At 37.6% G+C, this 23,525-nt stretch overlaps 2 protein-coding genes across 7 annotated transcripts in view; one reads left to right on the plus strand and one right to left on the minus strand.

Moving 5' to 3' along the window:
* The window catches only part of Ranbp21 (exportin-5-like protein Ranbp21), a 116,777-nt gene that overhangs the window by 57,325 nt on the left and 35,927 nt on the right, over nucleotides 1-23,525 (plus strand). For all 5 annotated transcript variants that reach the window (XM_081752041.1, XM_081752045.1, XM_081752044.1 and 2 more), the window contains exons 6-7: nucleotides 8,875-10,792; nucleotides 19,154-19,239. In XM_081752041.1, the coding sequence (XP_081608167.1) occupies nucleotides 8,875-10,792; nucleotides 19,154-19,239 (2,004 nt within the window). The remainder of the gene's footprint in view (nucleotides 1-8,874; nucleotides 10,793-19,153; nucleotides 19,240-23,525) is intronic.
* LOC145680891 (NAD-dependent protein deacetylase sirtuin-3, mitochondrial-like) overlaps nucleotides 1-23,525 on the minus strand; it is a 287,622-nt gene that overhangs the window by 18,249 nt on the left and 245,848 nt on the right. The window lies entirely within an intron of this gene.

Here is a 23,525-nt window from a genome sequence, read left to right on the forward strand (position 1 = left end):
AGTAATCTTTTTATTCACCAAAAATTGTCTGACACAGCCTTCTTGCGCACAATCCATCCATTTTTACACAGTTCAGACCTCTTCTTCCTTATGTTTTTGCGAAGTCTGGTCAAAATATCTATGTAGTAGTAGGAACCCAGTCAGATATTACAATTCCATAAATATCCAAGAACCAGTCAGGCGTGCTTTTTACGATTTGGGGGAGCCGGGATACTTCCACTCTATAAATTGCCACTTAGTCTTCAAGCTGTAGATAAAATATTATATTTCGTCGAAAGTGATTACACATTTCAAATCTGGTTCATATATGATGCGTTGTAACATGTTCGCACACAATTCTTGATGACACTCTTGGGGAACACAGTGACTCAGCGGTATATCATTCACTTTTGGTACTAGGAATCCCTGGTTCGATTTCGGGCCATGTGAGTTTCTGCTGGACAAGATCGTGTCCTTGGTATATATTAATGAAAGGAGGAAACAAACTATTTAAACTTCCGTTTTTACATACCTCAATCCTCTGTAGGTACGAATTCAGTAACTTGGAAAGGGTGAAAAAGTGATGTGACTGGACTGGGACTGGATAACCACTACGCCACCCAGTCCGGTTCCCGGAACAGCTAGCTACCCCGAACAAGTTGGAAAGATGTATTATGTAAGTAAGACGCCTTCCGATATATATATATATAAATTCTTCAGAGTATCAGTAAGTATGGTTTTAAACTGTGCTTGTAAGCTAAGATCTAATCGTTTTAGCATGACACAGGTAATGATCCTCTGTTACATTAAGTTTATTTAAGTCAGAGTGAAACTCATTGTAAGGGCAAGAGCAACTCTGAATTCTTCCGTCACCTTAGTAATTGGCTAATAATACAAGATGCGACAAAATTTCTCTAGCATATCTTGAGATGCCCTTAGTAATGTCTCTACTAAAGTGGCATAGGTCTCAGATGATTAAATTTAAGAAGAAAGGAAAGAAAAAAATCTTACTCGCTCAGTGATACTAGACAAAATGAAAACCCTTTCTGGTCCGTAAAACTCTTGAAAGAATCCGAGAGAAGTCTTCGGACCTTCTAAGACTATAATTTAAGTAAAAGCATTTATTTATATGTACTTTATTTGGAAGGTTTGTTTTTTATATGCCTTAAATTCTGGGTAGGTGCTATCAGTTGAGCCTAGGGATCCACTCCATGGGCAGTGTTCTTTATAAAATGTTTGTACATTATTCATTGTAAATGTATTTTTTGTTGTAGTTTGGCAGGGATTCCACAGACCTGGAAAATCAGGGATTGTCAGGGAGAATCAGGGAAATTATTGAAATGTCAGGAAAGCGTCATTCCACGTCAGTTCAACCAAGGCTTTTAACCCACTATCTCAGATTTGGATGAAATTTGGTAGTGTTATAAAACTTTTTATGCTGATTACAAATGTGTAAATTTTATTACAATAGCATCAGTGGTTCAGAAGTTATTGCATTTCAAAAATGAGAAGAAAATCCATTTTTAACAGTCGCCACACAATATTTCCCCGTTTTGGAAGAACTCCGAAACAATCATATTTCGGTTCCTATTAATGCCAGAAACATAATTCTTTGTTTATTAAGATTGTCCTTACGGTGTTAACCATTAAAAACATGAAACTTTCCTTAGAGCTGATAGAAAATTTATAAAGTCATTTGAAAGTTAACATTTTGAGAAAAAAAAAAAAAAAAAACTAGAACGCCATTTTGTAAATTTCAAACCTTTATTTCTCAAAATCTCCATCATGGATTTCAATGAATTTGCTTTTGTTTGAAAGCCTATTATATCTAGTTTCACATATACAAAAATTGTGATGGGCCATCCAAGAACTGAGGAGAAATCCCAATTAGTGTTGCCAACTGATTGCGAAATAAACATTTTCCAATAACTTCCATAAGTTTTAATATATCCACCCCAAAATCGGTATAAGTACTCTTCGGTATCCTAGAAACACGTCTGTGAGCATTACCACTCCTCCCAAGCAACCCATTGTCAGGGTTGCCAACCAATTTCAGAGTTACCTGTCCCAGCGTTAAATGTATCTGTGCCACATTTTGCAGTAACCTGACTACATCTGTTTTCACTATACATCTGTTATTATTAGAATAAAGGAAACTCTTGTATCTCAGTGTGATTCTCCCAACTAATTATGACTATTCAACACAGAAGTTACTGCATCCTTTCAGATGATATATATATATATATATATTAGGGTGGTTCGAAAAATATCAATTTTCTACTTCCGAAACGCTATAGTGCGCAAAAGTTGCCGTCGGTATAGATAAGAAAAAAACCAAAAAGAAAAACTTTTATTAATATATCTTCCGGTCCCGCATACCAATAAATAATAAATAAATACACTATATTTATATGATAACTTCTGGTCGCGCTTAACTGTCAAAAATTAGCAAATTTTGTGAATTTTTCACAATTTCAGAGTTTAACATTTTTATTTATTTATTTATTTATTTATTTATTTATTTATTTTCTTTAAAAGAGTAAGATAAGGACGCTACTCATCACAAGAGGGTTTCAGCACTTGGAGTTCCACTACCCAACCAGCAAGCAAATGATTAGGGTGTATTACTTACTATTGTATTTACAAATTTATAATTTCACATAATTCGTCAGCTACAAATTTCCATTTCCCCCTTTATTTTTGTCCATTACTAATGACTTTAAACTCTGATTTATGCGGGTGGAGTGGTGGCACAGTGGTAGAGTGTTAACCTCTTGTGTATGGGGTTCTTGGTTCGATCCCAGCTCGCGCCAAGTGAGTTTTGTGGTGGGCAAGCACCTTGTGTGCTGGTTTTCTCGGGATTCTCCCATTTCCTCCCACTTTCTTCATTCCACCATTTCATTTATTTCTCATCATGACCGTCTCTTTTACCCTAGCCGGCATAATCCTAGGACGTAAAACTTAAAAGATTCCTTTTTTTCATTTTTTCTGATTTATGCGAAAAAGTAGGCATGGATGATCTGGACAGTAGTGTAGCAATGATGAAGCCGTCTCTAGCATTCCACACACTATACCGGAAGCTTCCGTCACAAGCTTTTAACGCATCTTCTGACAGCATGAGTATGACCTGGGAACTTCTTGAAACTCATAACTATTGATAGCTTCTGTCTGCTTATAAACTACCTTATTTCGTCATTAGAAAATGCTCTTAACCCTTTACTGTTTTTTGTTACCATATGGTTACAAAATAATCGAACTTGTCTAACGTGAACGCTAATTCAATATTCCGTTGTTGGTCATTGTTACCATATGGCTGCACCTTTCCGCTTCGTACGCTGACTCGTTCTGACACCTTGTAGTGGGTTCGGGTAACTTTATGTGGGAAAGATGTGTTGTGTTTGTTAGTAGAAGCCAGAATTCACAGAGGGTGAAGAGGAAATATTCCCGGTTGTTAGGTAAGTAACAGTAATTTTGTTTTGTTGACTTCTAGTTGTTTATAAAGCCTAATTGAAAGATTTTAAATTTAATTTTATCAATTATATCAATTTATAAGTACGTTTAGGGTTGTTAAACCTCGCGTAACCATATGGTTACATTGTTCAATGAGGGAATAAAATTATATTATTTATTGAACTGTATTCTTCGCGATTTTATGTACAAGTGTATTTACTGACTTGTTTATATTCATACATGAAAGAAATGCTTTATGTGTCTTTACTCTGTGAAATTTTCCATATTACAGTTTGGTTCATCAATTTGCTTCATTAGGGCGTGTCCATTTTCATTTTCGGCTTTCGTAAATCTACTGAACTGTGATCAGGGGCGTTGTCAGTAAAGGTTTTGTTGGTATTACACCATTTCTAATAATACTTTTATATAGGATATCGTTAAATGTAAATGTGTTTTAGGTACAATTTGTGTACCCCTTTTTCTTTTACCCAGATCTATCCTGAACGCTGATCTGTGAGAAATAAATTTATAGCTTACTGACTTGTTATATTTTTAAGTTTGTTCATTTCAGAGTTCAGTTCGTCGTCGCTCAAAATGGATGAGAATGGTATCTCGGTCAATGTGTTTTACGAAAAAGTCTTAAGGAGCAACAGCTGTTATATCCGATTCATCGCAGTTGCCTGACATTGATTCGTCCGAATCCGATGAAGACCTAAGTTCCTCAAGATCAAGATTATGTACCTGACAGTGAGGTATGTTGAATCATTTAGCAACTATATATGTTTATGCATCTCGTAGAAGTATTCTGCTGTTGCAAATTTTCTTTGTGTTGCTGCTAAATTTTAGCATATTATATGCTTGATATTGAATATACATTTCAAAACTACTAGTAGAAAGAAAGTGGATAAAAACCCTTCCCTTTTTGTTTCCTACAATTTCACTATTCTCGTACTTTGGCGTAATATCTATAACTTGCTACTGGTATTTTCAGTAAATTCTATGTAACATAATACAATTTTAAATCACGTTCTTTGAATCCAGATATTCACCAAAATCTATTTCATGTTTGAAGGTTTTACTTCATAAAAAAAAACATCGAAAAATATCTGATTTAGAATAATTTTACCTTTGTTTCTTTTTTCAGAATAATAGCATTCCAAAAGGTCTTACATCTCTACCGGATGACATAACCGATTCTGATGCTGACTCTGAAGTTTCAAAGAAAAAATGCATGTTTAGTGCCTAGCCATTATCAAACGATAAAACAAACATATAGGGGCAGTGGATAAATCAAATATGCTAACTATAATTTATCGTACAATGAAAGCCAAACATTGGTACCTCAAAATCTTCGGCTACATCCTAGACTTGGCTGTGGTAAACAGCTGACTGATATGCAGGAGAGACCGTAAAATGGTTAGAGAATTACATACACCCTCCATTCCAAAAGAAACCGAACTTTTGAAAACAAATAGTATCACTAGTACCATCTGTTGTAATATTTTACCGGTAGATGGCGTAGTCCCTCATTGACAACTGGTATAAATGTCATGACATTTGGATGCACGGCAACAAAGTTATTGCGTTTCAACTGTCAGTGTGTTGTGTACATCGGTCGGAAAATGAGTTTCAAACAACGAGCTGCAATTGAGTTTTGTGTTAAACTGGGTAAAACTTTTAGTGAAACACACTAAATGCTACAAAATGCATATGGTGATGAGTGTCTATCCCGTACGCAAGTTTACGAGTGGTTCAGGCGATTCAAATCGGGTAGAGAGACACTGGATGATGACGAAAGATCAGCCCGTCCCAGAACCGGATTATCGGAAGAAAACATCGAAAAAGTGCGTGAATTCATCAAGCATAACAAAAAATCGTCGGTGAAAGTTATTGAAATGGAATTAGGCATTCCTCAAACAACCGCATACCTCATTTTGACCGAAGTTTTGGGCCTTAAGAAGGTTAATTCGCGGTTTGTACCACACAAACTCACCGAAGACCAAAAAGTTGATCGAATTGCGCATTGCAAAGACATCGTTAAAAGTGCTCGGCAGGATCGAAACTTCTTGAAATCGATTGTAACTGGTGACGAGACGTGGTGTTTTGAATATGAGCCCGAAACAAAGCGGCAAAGTGCTGAATGGAGAGCGCCGGATGAAGGAACACACAAAAAAAAAAAAAAAAAAAAAAAAAAAAAAAAGTCGCTTGGTGAAGTCAAAAGTTAAGGGGATGCTGATTTCTTTTACGATTCAAAAGGAATTATCCACAAAGAATTTGTTCAGCCCGGCCAGACAGTCACTGGAGAGTTTTACTTGGGCGTCATGAAGCGTTTGCTGGCAAGAATTCGTCGTATTCGGCCCGAATATCGCGAAATCGGCAGTTGGACTCTTTTGGACGATAATGCACCATCACATCGTTCGCGACTTGTAACTGAATTTTTGGTCAAAAATCACATTATTCGGTTGCATCATCCGCCCTATTCACCAGATCTCGCTCCGTGCGATTTCTATCTGTTCCCGAAACTGCATTTGGCGATGAAAGGAAAGTGGCACGCATCGATTGATGCCATTGAGAAGGCGACGACCGCCGTCCTAAAGACCATTCCAATAAAGGACATGGAGAAGTCGTTTGACAACTTGTTGGAGCGTGCAAATATGTGTATCGATGCAGAAGGGGAATACATTGATTAATAAAAATGATTTGTTCCAAAATGTGCATTGCTTTTTTGTTTTTTAAAACGTTCGGTTTCTTTTGGAATGGAGGGTGTATACAGTTGAAGGTATATCGTTCTGATACTACCTACGCACTTGCTACGTGTGGGAAACCAAAGAGAGGATGGTCCTCTATAGAATCGACAATAGAACCGCAAGGAAAGACAGGTCAACCACTGAAAACTTCGCCCGAGTGATGATACTACAACAGATAATATACCCCACTGGCCTATCCATACGTCTCAAGGAAGGTGCCGGTTTAGAAATACGGTACTAGTCGAATTACATGCATGAAATGTGATGCAAGGTTGTCTTTTACTGAAATAAAAACAAAAACTGCTTTCTAGTATTCCATTCGTAGAAACTAACTATACTGCTCTAAAAATTTTATTATATGGTAAAGAAATATGTCCATAAGCACTACATTACAGTACAAGAAAACATCCAATACCATAACCATTATTTGTAATTTATTTAGTCCAAATAAATACACTGTCATTTTTATAATAACTTGCACGCAAAAAAGTCACCATCATTTCTTGACCAGTGGCTGTAAGTTGTAATTATATGCCCCAGATATTTGATAACATGACTATTTAGGAGCTGTAACACAAAAGTATTGTTTGTAATTGAACACGGTTTAAAATATATTCAGTATTTTGCAACTGGACTCTTATATCAATTTACTATCGTACTGCTCTAGTAGAAATGGTTTTTACATAACAAGCACACCATATTGACCAATGTTACCATATGGTTACAACTATGAATTCAGGCATATTGTACAATGTAACCATATGGTAACAATTCATAACTCGAAGAGTTTTGGCGGGAAAATTTTCAAAATCAGTAGAGATGATATAGAGTGCCTATATATCATCCTGTACAAGTTTGAGATTTTTTGGTCAACTGTAAGTCATAGTGAACAGTAAAGGGTTAACAAAGAAGAAGTAAGATTACAAGTATAACATTGTATTATTTCGGTGTAATCTTTAGCTACCAAGTTCACGTTTGGCGGCAAAAATTCTAATAAGATCACTTTCAAAAGCTGCTTTCCTTGCCTTTAAAAGTCGTTTGTCGTCTGTACCTAAGCTTTCGAATGTGGTTTCTGTCATCAATGACCATCGCCAAAAGCAAATTTTCGGGATGAGCAAAATAAGCATTCCGTTCTGTAACGGAGTGTACAACTTATTTCAGCTCTTCTGGCAAAATACTGCGTTTTCTGAATGGTGTCGTAAACATGTTGTGGACTTTCGGCCAAATTGTTACTCAACTTAATAGCAAACCATATAGGCATATGTAACTTTAAGATAAAGGTGACAATTTGCCTTATTATCTGAAGGATTTTCCACACTAATCTATAGCCTCAGAAGTCTATTAGCCGTAGTGAGCCATCTTGAATGTGACAAAGGGCCAGAGTCACGAACTGAAAAGTTTTCAAAGCAGTGCCTTAACTGAATGACTTTTGATATATCCAGTAAATACAGATAGTCTTTGCTGAGTATCTGCCTGTCTACTTCAGCAATCACACAATTGATAGGTTCAAATTCAATAACTGGTAGTGTGTGTGGACACAGTGATAAAAACGGCTTCATCAGAGCTACAATATTATCAAGATCATCCATGCCTACATTTTCGCATAAATCAGAAAAAAATGAAATATGTAAGTTTTACTTCCCACGATTATACCGGCTAGGATAAAATAGACAGAGATTATGAGAAATGAATAAAATGGTGGAACGAAGAAAGTGGGAGGAAACGGGAAAATCCCGAGAAAACCCGCGCACACGGTGTTTGTCCACCACACAGCTCACTTAGCGCAAGCTGGGATCGAGCCAAGGACCTCATGCACTAGAAGTGAACGTTTTAGCACTAAGCCGTCGCTGCCCCCGCATAAATCAGTGTTTAAAATCATTAGTAATGGACAAAAATAAAGGGAAAAATGGAAATTTGTAGGGGACGAATTATGTAAATATATAAACTTGTTAATACAATAGTAAATAATACACCCTAATCATAGGATGGCTGGTTGAGTAGTGGAACTCCAAATGCTACCACCCCTTGTGGTGAATAGCGTACTTATCTTACGTGTTTTAAGAAAATTAAAAAAAAAAAAAAAAAAAAAAACATATTAAACTGAAATTTTGCCAAATTCGCAAATTTTGCAAATTTTTGACAGCGATGCGCAACTAGAAGATAACAAATAAATCTAGATTATTTATTTTAACGTTGTTTTTACATACTTGAAGAAACTTTTAGGCCATATAAGATCCTCGTCCTATATTCTTTAGTCGTTTAAAAAAAATATATATTTTTACCGGATTTTTTAAATTTTAACGGTGATGCGGGCCTGAAGATATATAAATAAAAAAATTTCTTTTTGGGTTTTTTCTTGTCTATACCAATGGCAACTTTTGCGCACTATAGCGTTCCGGAAATAGAAAAATTATTTTTTTTTCGAACCACCCATATACGTATATATGATGATGCATGTTTCCTAGGCCGATCCATTTTATAGGAGGTTAGTGTCCTATTTTTAGTTCAGATATCTAACTAATGGATACGAAAAAACGGATGAATTAAACTTTTGTCAGGGAAATACGTAAACTGTTGTCATGAAAAATCAGGGAAATAGTTAAAAAAATCTGTGGGAATCCTGTTTAATCGCAAATAATTTTGAAAGAAATAATTCCATATGTCGATTTTTTTTTTTTTTTTTTTTTTTCAATTTCAGATCGTGAGCAGGAAAGGCCGAGTGGAGGACAGGAAACCTCTTCTTGTATTGTTTGAGGAAGAACCAATGCAGTGTATATTCAGTGCAGCAGCAGCAGCTTCTAACAAACACCAAGATGAGCGCCATTATGTATTTCTAAAACGACTTACACAGGTGCTTACGGGGTTAGGTACACAACTGTGTACACTGTGGGGTAAGGATGACATTGGGCAACCCCCAAATTTTGCCATGTACCTGGATGCCATTTTAACTTTCACACAACATCCAAGTCTTCAATTGGCGAACTATGCTAATTCGTTGTGGATGTTGTTCTTCAAGCATGACCAAATATCTCAGGATCCAATTTTGGTGAGTTTCATTCCAAAGTGGGTTGAAAGTGCAGCTCCAAAAGTAATGAAGGTTGGTTATCCGTCCTGGAATAGTTCACCAAGCTGTATTTATTCATCAATGGACTTTGATAGTGATGAAGAATTCTCAGTATTCTTTCACCGATGTCGAACGGAGTTTTTGGACACTTTCCGTCTTGCTACTATGGTAGCTCCAATGGTGACATATTCTTACGTTGAGCGGTGGCTGCTAACTCAAATTGAAGAAAAACTGGACTCAAGTATCGGCACAGATAATGGTCTGTGTAGTCTTCAGTCTCCAGCATACCTTCAATGGGACGCTCTTTCTGTAGTGTTAGATAGTGTTTTAAGCAGGATATTAATAACCAAAAAGCCGAAACCTCCTGTGGGATCAGGACTCCATCTCTTAGAGAAGTGCTTAGTGTATGACACAAAAGACCCTTTAATATTATCAACTCTGTTGTCGTGTATTTCAGCGTTGTTTGTGTTTCTTAGTATGGCACCAGACAATACTATGCTGCCGAAAGTGCTTAACAAAATATTCGCAGCGTTAGTGTTCAACTTATCCGGACAAACAAAAGACACACGTAGCCGAGCAGTAAAAAACGTGAGAAGGCATGCAGCTTCGTTAATGGTTAAAATCAGTCAACGTTACCCACTTTTGTTACTTCCTATGTTCGATTATATAAATAGTACCGTAAAAAACTTGAATCAAGACCCCGAAGAGCTTTCAACACTGGAGAAAGTAACCTTACAAGAATCTCTCTTGTTGATCAGCAACCATTTTTGTGATTATGAAAAACAGACGGCATTTGTGAAAGAAGTTATATTTTTGGGAGCTGAACAATGGCTTGCTATGGGACAGGCATTTGAAAATCCGTACAACTTTATGACATATGTAGGATTGGACAAACCACCAGTGGAACCAAGCAGTGATGATGTGAATGGGCAAAATAGATCTCTTATTTTGTTTTGTATAAACTTGTTTCTTGCAGTATTGAAACGGTGTGCGTGGCCGGATGATCCTGATAAAGCACAGAAAGGAGGTTTCATTGTTGGACATACGGAATCTGGAAATCCAATCTATCGTAATCCAGCCGCCCCACATATCGTTCCTCTTCTGCCGCAGCTGTTCTCAGTAGTTCGTGTGTTCAACGCACTTTGGCTTCGTGAAGCTCTTGATCGATTGTCTGAAGGGTATGCGAAGGCTCACGGCATGCTTGAAGTTGACAAGAATAATTTATTAGGTATAAGTATGCCTCCAGTTGATCCAATGGATTTACCAAGACCTCAAACCCCATTGGACCGTATGCAGCGTTTTCTTACAATGGTGCATGACAATTGTTATCACATATTGGGGAATGCAGGGCCAAGTCTTGGAAGGGACTTCTATCAACTTCCTAATCTTGCTGCTAGTCTCATTACGAGTGCATTTTCAAATTTGGATTCTATTCCAGACTATAGACTTCGTCCTATTGTACGTGTTTTCATGAAACCATTTATCTATTCGTGTCCAGCTTCATACTATGAAAGCATAGTGATGCCAATTCTAGCTAATTTTTGTTCCTACAGTAAGTTTTTTATATTTTTTATTTGTTCAGGATGGAGAAGGTCAGTACTTAAAATGTAGTTGTAATTCCATTCTACTATTTAGAAAATAGCATTTTAGTCATACATTTTCGAGCAAAACATGCTTTCTATCTTGAATTTGTGACTAATATGGGATAAGAATCAGTAAAATATCAAGAGATTAGTTTTGCAGATATTGTCATTTAATTTTTCTTAATATTGGAAGTAAAGTTGCAACTAGTTTTAGAACTGTTAAAATGTTACTTAGCATAGTATATAATGTCGCCACAGAAATTTTATGACAATATTTTTTCCATTTTGTCGTTGCGAAGAGTATTAGAGTATCCTGTGAATTAAAATAGAAGATTGGGAACTATTTATTTTTACTTACAGTTAGCTTCTGATGATCACTTTAACGGGAAAATTACTTTCAATTGGATCATAAGCTTCCAAAAGTTCAAAAATGGTCATCTCAGAAGTTGCATTTTAATTGTTTTTCTTTTGAATAAAAGTTTTGTCATTACACCGCTAGAGTGTCCAATACAGATACCCAATATGTAGCAGATATGAATGATCAAATGCACATGAATCATTAATAATTTGGGTTTGAAATATTGGAGAGCACTCACCTAGGTGAGTGGAGAGTCCCTGGGTCGATCCCAGCTCGCGCCAAATGGGCTTTATGGTGGACAAACTGTATTTAGAGGGGGAGGTTTTCCTGTGTTTTCCCACTGTCTTCAACAATTTTCATTCATTATCATCACTGTCTCCCTTAGCTTTGATGCATAAACGTGGGACGTAAAACTAGAAACTTCATTCCATTTCATTGAAATATCGGAAAGTAGGCTTACATAAATAACAAGTAATGTTGTAAGACGTCATTACCTGTGCCAAATATTTGTTCGAATTATTTCATTTGTGTAGTTATATTTGCTTTTATTTTTACTGTCCTGCATCTAACCTTCCAGTCAAGACGGTTTTCCTAGCTTATCTACGCCTTTCGCATCTTGTATTACTCTTCTACCGTGATTGCTTGAGAATCTCCAAGATTGAAAATCGTTTTTCGACATTGATTCGTCTGAAACCCTTCTTCGACATCCACATTTTCTTGAAACGCTTCTCTTTTGGAACCACACTCCGACATTGGCCTCCTTTTTCATAATACTTTTCCGATATAGATATTCTGTCTCGAAGGCCTTTCTCAAGATTTATCTTCTCTCTGAATTTCGTCTACATTGACCAACTTATTTTTTCCTTTAAACCATTCATATGAAATTAGGAAGTCACTTAAACATAAAATAAAATCGTGCTCTGTAAGCTTCCAAAGTTGGTACAATTGAAAACATGATATTTGTTCTTTTTTTTCTTAGCATTATGTAAGTTAAAGAGAAAAAATGGGTAAAATAAATTCGTAATATATATCCAAATTCAGAGTTACAACCCAATTTCCCGTCAAGTATGAATGGGGGAAGCAAAATAATGACAATATTGAAGAGCGCGAAGTGGTGATAGAAGCCTGTGAAAAGCAAGTGCCCCAGGGGCCAACTTGAAAATTTCAGATGGTAACATGGGTCGAGTTATATACCTCGTTCGATACATCTTATAACACGAAACAACTTCGGTCGATATGAATGGGGATTCGTTTCCAAAATGGGTCTTGATTCAGATAAACTTGTATAGTCCGTAGTAGGAACACCGTGGAAGATAAATCAATGGAACAAACATTGGAATAGGCGAATGACATATTGATGACGGAAAATAAAACGCTAGCATATGTAAAAAAAAAAAATAATAATAATAATAATTACTTACCATGTCTCAAATGATGTTCAATACGCTTTCCGTTCTGTTCCACACGGCCGTAAGAGGCGGCCTAGGGATGCACGCACATCATGTAGTATCTGTGCGGGCATCGATGCACACGAACGTCGAATACATGCTTTCATATCATCAGTGATTGTTGGTATTGTGGACATTACACGATTTTTAACGAAATCACAGAGGAAATAAAGATTAGGTTAGGTAGCACGTCGTGAAGGCCAATGAATAGGACTTTCACGCCCAACCCATGCATCAGGCATACGTCGGTCTAACAGGGTTCTCACCTGGCGTGCATTATGTGCGGGATCAGTCATGTTAGTACTACATACGCATACGCTCGTCGAGAGAAATGTTTTCTTATAACTGTGGTAGCATATCACTGACAAATGCGGCATACGTATTACCAGTAAGACTTCCATCAATGAAATGTGGTCCATGTCACCGAGGATGCTACCCCATACATTGAGAGACCACCGATGCTAATGCAGAAGTAGTCGGTGCCATAGCCGATTGTCCCTAGCCCAATGATAAATATTATGTCGGTTTACGTGCCCTGTATTCGTAAATGTACCTTCATCACTAAACAATATGGTGTATACGAATTTTTACTCTCTCTTTTCCATACTTTCCAACCATACACAGAATTGCACTCTATCATGGAAATGATTTACCGATGGTTCCCGAAGGAATATGAGATGGTGTGGAAGATCTTTTACTGGTGTAAAATGCGCACTACAGATCTTAGACTTAGGCCACTCTCGTGAACCAAGGTTTTAGTACTTACATGAGGATTTACGTTTACTGCTGCCAAATTGCTGTGCACGTTCTGCATTTGTTGTAGACGGTTAACGACCCGAATTCCGTCTTCGGAAGATACTATCATGTTCTTTCACACGTTGTGGGTGGCGTGAAACGCCATACATCCGTGCTGCGTCTCTAGAGTTTGTTGTATACATTCGCCTAACACTAACAACATATCGACACAGTGACCAAACGCAGCCATTTTCCTATTCGTACACTGCTCACACTAATACTAGTAGCACACATGGAATTCCCTTGCAGTATTGATGCAGTCGTGTGTGTGTTTCCTAACATACAATATTCTTTACCACAGCACTGCGTTCGACACTTTCATATGCGATGTATTCAGCTACAATGTGCAACACCACTACACTGAGTATATCCTCACTGCGACTCGATTCAAGTCACTACCACTCTCAGAAGCAGCTAGGCAATGGGACAGTCACGATGACAGCCTTTGAACAACAACATTCAACGAGAACAAACCACTAATAGTCATACTGCATTTACTACTGTGTGGCATGATAAATTGCGAATACTCACTGTAATACTTCTAGTATAACATGCATCATGACACAACACAATGCTTCCAAAGTCTGATCGCAGGTTATGGCAACAGTGACATAGATAAAATATTCAATAGAAGTCACTCCTTTTCACATTTTAGAGAGGAGGTTCAAATTAACATCCCCGTCCCCTCTTACGGAGGCCTTGTTAACTCATATAACAAGGCAGCCTTTACCAGGTTCATAGAGTACGATGTCGTTTTCTTGTTTATCTTTGGCGGCCATTTTGGAGACGGTTCCCCATATCGACACTTGTTTCGTACCAAAGTTGTTTCGTTTTCCAACATGTATCGAACGAAGCATCACTTGACTCATGTTGCCGTTTAAAATTTCCAAGTATGTCCCCAGATCCTCCGCAGAGGCCCTCGGAGTCATCACACCACCACCGCCACTCGATGTGCCCTATGCCATTTGCCTACTCCGATGTTCATTTCGTTGATTTATCTCTCATCGTGTTCCTACTGCGGACCATGGAAGTTTATCTGAAACAAGACCCATTTTTGGCGGTCATTTTGAAAACGGGTTTCAATATCGACACTTCTTTCCTACCAAAGTTGTTTCGTTTGGTAAGATGCATCGAACAAGATATCACTTGACGTACGTTGCCGTTTGAAATTTTCAATTTGACCCCAGGGGCATTTGCTTTTCACAGACTCTTATCGGCCCTTTTGCTCTTTATCGCTTAGCTTCCCGGTTCATACTTGCGGGAAAAAATATATATATATATATATATATATATATATATATATATATATATATAATACCTAGTTATATCACAAATACTGTCACGAAGTTTGGAGTGGCGCTGTAGGCATCCGGAGTGGCACAGTGCTGTCATCTGTGTATAAAGCGGAAAATGCATGTAGTGTGTGTTTGACTGTTCATGACATACGTTGATATTGTACTGAGTTCTGATGGAGTGGGGCGATTACGAAAATCGTGTAGCAGTAATTGCACTACACAAGGTCGGAAAGACAGCAGGTGAGATTTTTAACCTCCTGAAACCCCTACAAATCAGCAAGAGATTCATGTATCACGCCATACAGCGATACACCGAGACTGGAACGGCAGCTGACCGCGCAAGGAGTGACAGACCACGAACTGTACGAACCCCGCAGATCCAGAAAGCAGTCGCAGTAAGAATTCGAAGAAATCCTGTTCGAACACTAAGTGTGATGGCTGCTGAGATGAACATCAGCAGAAATCCCATGTCTCGTGTGCTCAGGAGTGACCTACATCTACAGGCGTATAAGAGGCGGACTGGTCACTTTTTGACCCAAACATTAATGTCTCAAAGGGTCCTTAAATCAGAGATTGTTGCGACAATACGCCTACAATCTGCACAGAAAGATTCTGTTCACTGACGAAAAGGTGTTCACAATTGAGCAGGCCTACAACGCCCAAAATGACCGTGTGTATGCCACGTCATCTACTGCAGCTGCTGAGGCAGCTCCAAGGGTTGAGAGGGCACATCATCCTGCCTCAATGATGGTTTGGTGGGGAGTGAGCTACTCAGGCACAACCCAGCTGCATTTTTGTGAATAAGGTGTTAAAACATCTGCCAAGGTGTACCAGGACACAGTGCTAACACCTATAGTGAAACCACTGTTTGCTACCATGTTCCCTGGAGAAAGGTGTGGACCTTCCAGCAGGATTCCGCTCCAGGCCAGAAAGCGAAAACAACCCAGGACTAGCTGGCACTGAACACCCCCGACTTCATTTCTACCGCTGATTGGCCTTCTAGCAGCCCGGACCTTAACCCGTTGGACTACAAACTTTGGGCAAAGGTCTGCCATAAACGGCATCCATCTGTCGGCAGTCTGAAACAATCCTTGACCCGAGCAGCTAACAATTTCCCCGTGGACGTAGTGCGTAATGCCATTGACCAGTGGCCGAACAGACTTTGTGCCTTCATCAAGGCCAAGGGGGAACATTTCGAAAAATGATTTGTGTGTCAGTGTACAACATATCAATGTAAAACATGACCAAAATAAATTGCCTTGGCGTTAATACTCTTTGTGTTATTCACATTCAAACTTGTGACAGTATTTATGATATTACTAGGTGTATATATATATATATATATAAAATCATTGTCAAAAGTCTGAGCACACGTAATTTTTAGTCTGAACACACTACTGAGAAACTAAAACATAGTCGTGTTTCCACATAGACAAATTTATTGAGTATGTTTGCGTTTAATGATGTGCCAACCCTTAGGTTTAATAAGTGCCTTACAAATTCCAGGCACTTGTTTGATTAATTTATCCAACTTTGCGAAGCTATTCGACTTCAGTAGCTCTGAAGAATCTTCCAAAGACCCTCACTATTCGTTGCCATCTATATACAGACTGTCTTGTCAAGTTCATCTTACAAGAGCCCGATAAGTAACAAATCGGTGACTGTGTCGACTAGTCCATTTATTAGTGATGTAAACATCTTTGCATTGCAGATAATTACTGCATAGCATGGAAGATTGTTTGCAACGGTAGTCGTGTTTATAGTACAAGTTACTATCCCAAATCCACATTCCTAATATGATTCCATGCGTCGCTTAAACGTTGTAAAGCACGTTTGTATCCATTATTCCATTAATTCGAACTAAATTATCAACTTGGTAGTCTCTAAAGCATCTCCAAACAATGATACTACCTTCTTCTGCCGTGCTGTAGACATTACACGGTCGGGGGCACAAACTTGGAACTCGAAAAGTTCGAATTTAGATTAGTCAGTCCAGAGTGTTGTCTTACATTGTTCGTCGTTCCAGTTTTTATTTATTTTTTTTATTTTTTCTGGCTCAGGAGTTTTTTGTTTAAAGAAATAAATTCTTTACCGCAATCCTACCCCAAAGACCATAGATCTGAAGCCTCTGGGCTACTGTCCTGTTGGATACCGATTGGAAATGGTTCTTCCGGAGCGATTAACGTCTATTCCGTTTGCTTGTTTTCCTAGTGAACTTGTTCTTAAGAGAAATTACTATTTTCGGACAATCAGTGCGTTTCTGCAAGAGAAATTACTATTTTTGGACAGTCAGTGCGTTTCTGCATAATATTTACACCACTTTGTGACTATCTTTCAAGAATCTGAAAGATAGTCACAAAAATAAGAAAAGAGAAACTTTACTTTTAAAGGTAAGATTGAATTAATAAATTGTAAGGCGCTTTATCCAGATCTAATTTAGGTTCCATAGTTAAAGGCAGCCTAATTAAACAATGAAATTACAGCACACATTACAATAAACAAAAACATTCTAAATGCATTACTCCACCAAAATGTAAGCTCCACCACATTTTGGAGCTAAATGCATTACTCCACCATAGCTGTAAGGTGAAAGACATCCCACAATCACTATCCAATATAAAGTTACTGATTATGGCAACGTTAGAAGTTTTGAAAATTAAAGGTGCCAACTACCTTATGATTGATGCTTAATGTTCTATAGTTCAGTTTTCTCAACATTAACATCTTACAGTTTTATTAATAATTTATTCTTACCTTTAAAAGTGAAGTTTCTCTTTTCCCGCAAATCAGAAGGAAAAGGGGAATAAAATAGAAGCAATTCAGTAAAACTCTGAGGAAAATTTCTGCTTGACAATGTCATGAGTAACAGGTTAACAAAATATTGCAGAATGTTTCAACTTAACCAACGCACTCATAGGTAATTAACCAAACGCACGCATTTTGATACTTATTACAAAATATTAGGTTATTAATAATGTTAATTGTAATTTTAGACGCTCCCCAGGTGAGATTTAATTTGCACTTGACTTCCGATCGTAATGGTGTCAATGTGTTTACCTTAAAAGTAGTCTCTGTGTTAGGATTTTTTCTTCTATTCTACTTGTGGTTTAACGTTTTACAATTATGCACCGATGCTAAGGGAGATATTAATAATGAGATGAATGATAATTATGTAATGAAGAAAGTGGGATTAAATGGGCGAATCCTGAGAAAACCCATGCACATGGTGATTGCCGTGATAAACAAAAAATCATCGTCACATTCCGGTAATATTGAGCGAATTTTAGTTTAGTAGATATTAAAATTTTATAAAATGAAATGAAATCTTTGAGTTTTATGTCCCACGGATTCATGCCAGCTAGGCTAAAGGAGACGGTGATGATGAGAAATGAATGAAATGGTGGAATGAAGAAAGTGGGAGGAAACGGGAAAACCCCGAGGAAACCCATGCACCAGAGGTGAACGCTCTACCACTGAGCCATCGCGGCCCCTAAATTAAAATTTTAGTTTTATAGTGATTGAAGACTACATTTGCCAGTAATGGTAAAAGTGTGTTACCCATTACCAGTTCATTATTTTATTTGTACATTGCCTTCGTTAAATTGATTTTTTTTAAAACCATTTTCAACAATTTGTTAACCTCAATGATCTCATCTTCATAAAATATTTCTTAACAAACTCTATATTTTCTATATCTAATTTTAAAGGAATGAAAGTATCCATATTCTCGATATCGAACGACGCTAAATTTGAATGGTCTGCATTAACTAGTGAACAGGCTTCTTTTACTTCCAAGTGATATTTTATTGCATTTTTAAATGTTTCTGCAAGCATTCTAAAGAAATTGGCAAACCACTTTGCAAGATGAGAAGCAGAATAATTTTTATGTGAAGTGATTGTTCTGAGCAATGTGTCCACGTCAGAGATTTGTAAGTAAGTTATAATATAATAAGTCAACTTGGAGCACCTATTTTTTAGGTTTTTCTTGCTTTTTTCATCAATAGCTGACGAATTGGGAATTATCTCATTATTATCCTACGTAATGTGTGGTTACTTTATTTATAGATGTTAAGGTGGTGGTACTCTTTGTTTAAATCCAGATAACGAGACTTCTAAATGATCGCTTTTTTCTTTATTATTTATGTATTGTAATATCGAATATTTTAGTTCGTAGATCAATTTCAAAGTTTGATGTTCCTTTTCAACACTAAGGCTGTATCAGATGTATATATATCTGATATATATATATATATATATCATTAACATAGCTGCCGAAAATCAAAGTCAGGTCTCCTATACCGAGGACACTTGTAGCAACCCTATACCTACGAAGAGCTCTTAGTATATTTTAGGTGTATTAATTAGAACTGTCACCGCTAAGTATACATATTTGTTATTTATTTTGAACAACAATAAGGAGTATATTCATTTCAGTGTTTATCAGACTGAACAATAAGTGGCAATACATGATGCAACTCTATGAGTCTGGAGGCTTGGACGATGAAAATCCTGACACTCAGGTGAGAGGGGTCTTATTCATGTTTCTGTGTTATAGAATTATGCATATTTATTATTTATCATCGATTCAAACATTTTGCGAAATTTTCTTTCTACAATTCCTTGTATAGCCATTCTTTTGTTTCGCTGTCTGCAAGACAATTAAACTGGTTTGTTTATGTGGTAGTTAATTAGTGATTTCGAGGAAGATTTAATAAAGAGGAAGGCCATTCAGTTGCATTACTTCAGAGTGTCGCATTTCATTGTAAGTAACACAAAGAGTAACTCTAGTATTAAAGAAAATTGTAGTTTTCGAGCAGCTTGTAAGTAGTGTGGTGTACAACATAAAATTTAAATTCCCATTAATTGGTAATCAACGGGAGATTAAAAACTGATGTAGCACTTCTCTTACATGTGTCATTGTTGTTAGACATAAAAAGCTGTAATAGTTCTACTGAAAAATCCAAGTTGTCTGGTTTTCCATACTTTATTCGTTTTATTTAAATAATAATCATAGACACATTTAGAGTCTACTCTTCCATACGGTATGGCCGTAAAATTTCAATACTCTTTTATTATTACAGTGGTGGCTGTATTTATTGCAATTCCATAATAATAATAATAAAAAATCCAAAAAATCAGTATGTGCTCTTCCATGGTGTGTGCATAATTTAATGCTGTGTCACATCCTCTGCTGTATTTTGTTTAACGTCCCACGATTATGTTCTTTAGGCTAAAGGAGACGGGTGATTAATGAAATTAAATTTTTGTGTATTTCCATCAGGAATTGAAATATAGGTGCAGTAAATCTGAAGATTGTATCCGCGAGAAGTTATAATGGTACGTTGGGGTTTTCGGTTTTTGCTTTATGTATCCTCAAAAGTATTGTTAGAGGTGGTAAGATGGTAGTCAGTGTTACTGAGGAAGTAGAGAGTACTAAAGACCAGAGAAGTGGAGTGAAATACCGTCCATATATCGAATTGGAAAATGTTTCGTTCTTCAAGAAGCGGACTGTTGTGGCAAAGTAGTAGGAATTCTCTAGTTCCGATAACAGGTTACCCTATCTTTTTTCAGTTGTGAAGCTAATCAACCATGTAACATGTCCAAATACATGTTTAGTTAAATGTGGTTTAAAAAGGAGGAATGAATATGATTTTCCGTCATACCCACACATATGATTTATTTAGTACGTTGTATTGTTTCCTTTAAAAAAGAAAAAAAAAATCAGATAAATGATATGTTCGTTCGATGGTGTTACCAGTACTTTTATCAGCGGCGGTATATTACAACTATAGTTGTGGTATAAATACAATACAGAATGACGTAACATAATGTATAGTCTGCAGGGCACCAAACTTTTATTCACCTGAAGTGAAGTAAAACAAACCAACGTTTAAGAAGTAGAAACCACACTGGAATTTCAAAAATGTCGCGAAGGTGCAAAATCGGGGATTTTATAAATGACATTTTGACAGAGTGAGTTGTATATTGTACGATGTGAGGACGACGACTATTTTCCATGCGGGGTCACTATGATTCCATTTTAAAATTAAATAATGCAGTTGTAGTTGTTCGTTTTGGGCAGAGTAGAAACCGCTATGTTGTGGAACACTGTTGAGGGGTAACAGTGTGATTTCAGTTGACATCTGAGTATTTCGTAAGGTTGTTTTTACTCAATAGAACGAAAGCCATGTGCTTGACTTACTATAGAAATTCGTTGTGCTATTCTAAATGTTCTGTTTGAGGTGATATACAGATTTATGTGTACAAGTACCAACCCGGGCATATACTTACAACCGTCGCGATGTATTGGTTTCCTTGGTAAATATTTGCCTAACAAACTAATTGGACAACGGGAAGACCGAAAATTGACTCCTCGTTTTCCAGATCTCACTCTATGAAATCTTTTCCTGTGGGAAAACAACGACAATAAGGTATACGCCGAAACCAGACAGTTGTTGATGTGAAGGTAGCATTTGTCTGAGAATGTCCTATGATTCGTGATATGGTTTTTCATATTTCGCATTGCAGAAGTGCATTGATTAGTAAGACAGTAACAGTAGACAATTCATACCACCTGAATTTAATCTGGAGATGACTCCACATGGACATATATACTCACTTATCATAGATCCTTTAGTTTCAGCAGAGTACAGGTTGCCTATTTCTGCGTTTCAACCGGTGCTTCAAATAGACACACTGATTTTCAGTTTGATTTAAATCTAGGGAACTTGGAAATGCAACAAAGTGACTGAACGTTCACGCCATGTAGGAAGACTTTGTATCTTGTAAACACACCAACTGTTAGGAGAATGCCTGGCCACTAATAATGTCAAAATAAACATATTGGTTCGCGGTCTCCTTCATCTATATGAGGGAACCCAAAACCATGGTACGAAAAATAGCCCTACACAACCATAGAACGTCCTTCAGCCCCTGCAGAACTATATACTGCAGATCAAATGTTTCATACGGCTTTCGGTGCACTCGACATCTTGCATCATAGGGATACGACTAAACATGATTTGTCGAACTACACAACATATTTCCAATCTGCGTTCTTGAGCGCATTGAAGACGTACAGCTCTATGCACTGCAGTCAGAAATAGCCTCTCTAGTGATACTCTACTTCATATGTCAATGACGTGAAGTTCCCTTCGCGTTCTTCTTTCAGAAATTGGTTGGGATAGATCTGCATTAACAGACTGCATTTCCTGTCGAGTTTGAAAACTGTTTGCCTTCGCCAGCCCAGAAACTCACTGGCGATACCCTGGGTTAGGATCTTTTGCGACCACATTTCTCATACCGCTATTTATTTGCACTCCTCTTAAACATTCCTTTGGAGTCCACATTAATATATCTATAAATTGTATGTATCTGTAATGTGTATCCATGGGTATGTCGAAACACAATCCTTCCTTTTTTGTCAATCTGTCAGATCCTTGTTTCTACCTATCTTAACGAGCTGTTTTGATACAACGGACAGTTAATTGTTCAGGTCAGCATCAGTGGTGATAGGTCGTCAAGTCACGTGATAGGAGTGAAACGCCATCTATAATGACAGAAACTAACGATGTTCTAGATGAGGGTGACTATTTTGTCTTGTGTGCTTACGAGGGAGTATCAAAAAGTTCGTGTAACCACTTAGAAGGTGATAAACTACGAACCCCCTCGGACATGCATTTTATAGCTAGATCCTTGTATTGTTAAGCATGCAAATCCTGGACTGATTAGAACTTTATTATATATATATCACTGAAGGAGCAGGAATTGACAAGTTTGAGGCACGGAGCGTCATTAAGTTCCTCCATCTTCAGAGAAAATCAGCAAAGCAGGTCCACGAAGAAATGTCAGAAGTCGATGGGGATGAAAGCCCATCCTATGTGATGTATCCAAGTAGAAACAGCAATCCCAAACTAGACACATTACCACCGCGGACGCCTCTAGAACTGGAAGACCCCCTTTCACTGATGATGCCGGAGAAAATTGAGATTATACTGGAAGAACGGGAGGATAACCATTGAAAGTGTTTTGTTTGCAATAGGCATGAGTTATGAGTCTGCCCGGAATATTATTCTCGACCAGCTGTCAGCATGGTGGGTACCACGACTGGTCACACCTTTCCAGAAGAGAAATCGCGCGGACGCTGCAAGAGAATGTTGCATCGTTGTGAGATGGATGAATTGGACTTTTTCGGCAGTTATGACCAGAAACAAAGGAAATGAGCAAACATTAGAAACACCTCTTTTCCCCCTCCCTAAAAAGGCACGAGTGAAATCTACCACCAAGAATTTGCTCTTCGCTTTCTGGAACTGTGAAGGGATATCGTGGCACATTACCTACCACATGGGCGAACTATTACAAGTACGTATTATTCCCATCTCCTGACTAAGTTACGAGAGAAACTGAAGGAGGAACGTCGTAGATTGGTCACAAAAGGGATGCTGCTGTTGGCAGACAATGGACCAGCTCATTCCACTCATGCGTTCATGATGAAGGCAGTGGAATTAGAATATGAAATATAGCCCCACCCCATACTCACCAGACCTAGCACCAAGTGACTTCCTTCTCTTCCCAGAACTGAAGCATCCACTCAGAGGACGCTGTTCTGACAGGGATGACGTCACTTCTGAAGTTGAACTGTAGTTTCAAAGCCAAACTGCAGACTTCTACAAAATAGGCTTACGGAAAGTGGAGAACTATTGGCAAAAAAATGTTACTATCCATGGTGACTACGTAGAGGAGGAGTTGATAAGTTGATTTTGAGTTTAACGTCCCTTTCAGCAGTGAGGCTATATGAGACGGGGAC

Source organism: Thermobia domestica, chromosome 3 (genome assembly GCF_964235325.1).
Source record: "Thermobia domestica chromosome 3, izTheDome1.hap1.1, whole genome shotgun sequence".
In the NCBI taxonomy this organism is placed as follows: Eukaryota; Metazoa; Arthropoda; class Insecta; order Zygentoma; family Lepismatidae; genus Thermobia; species Thermobia domestica.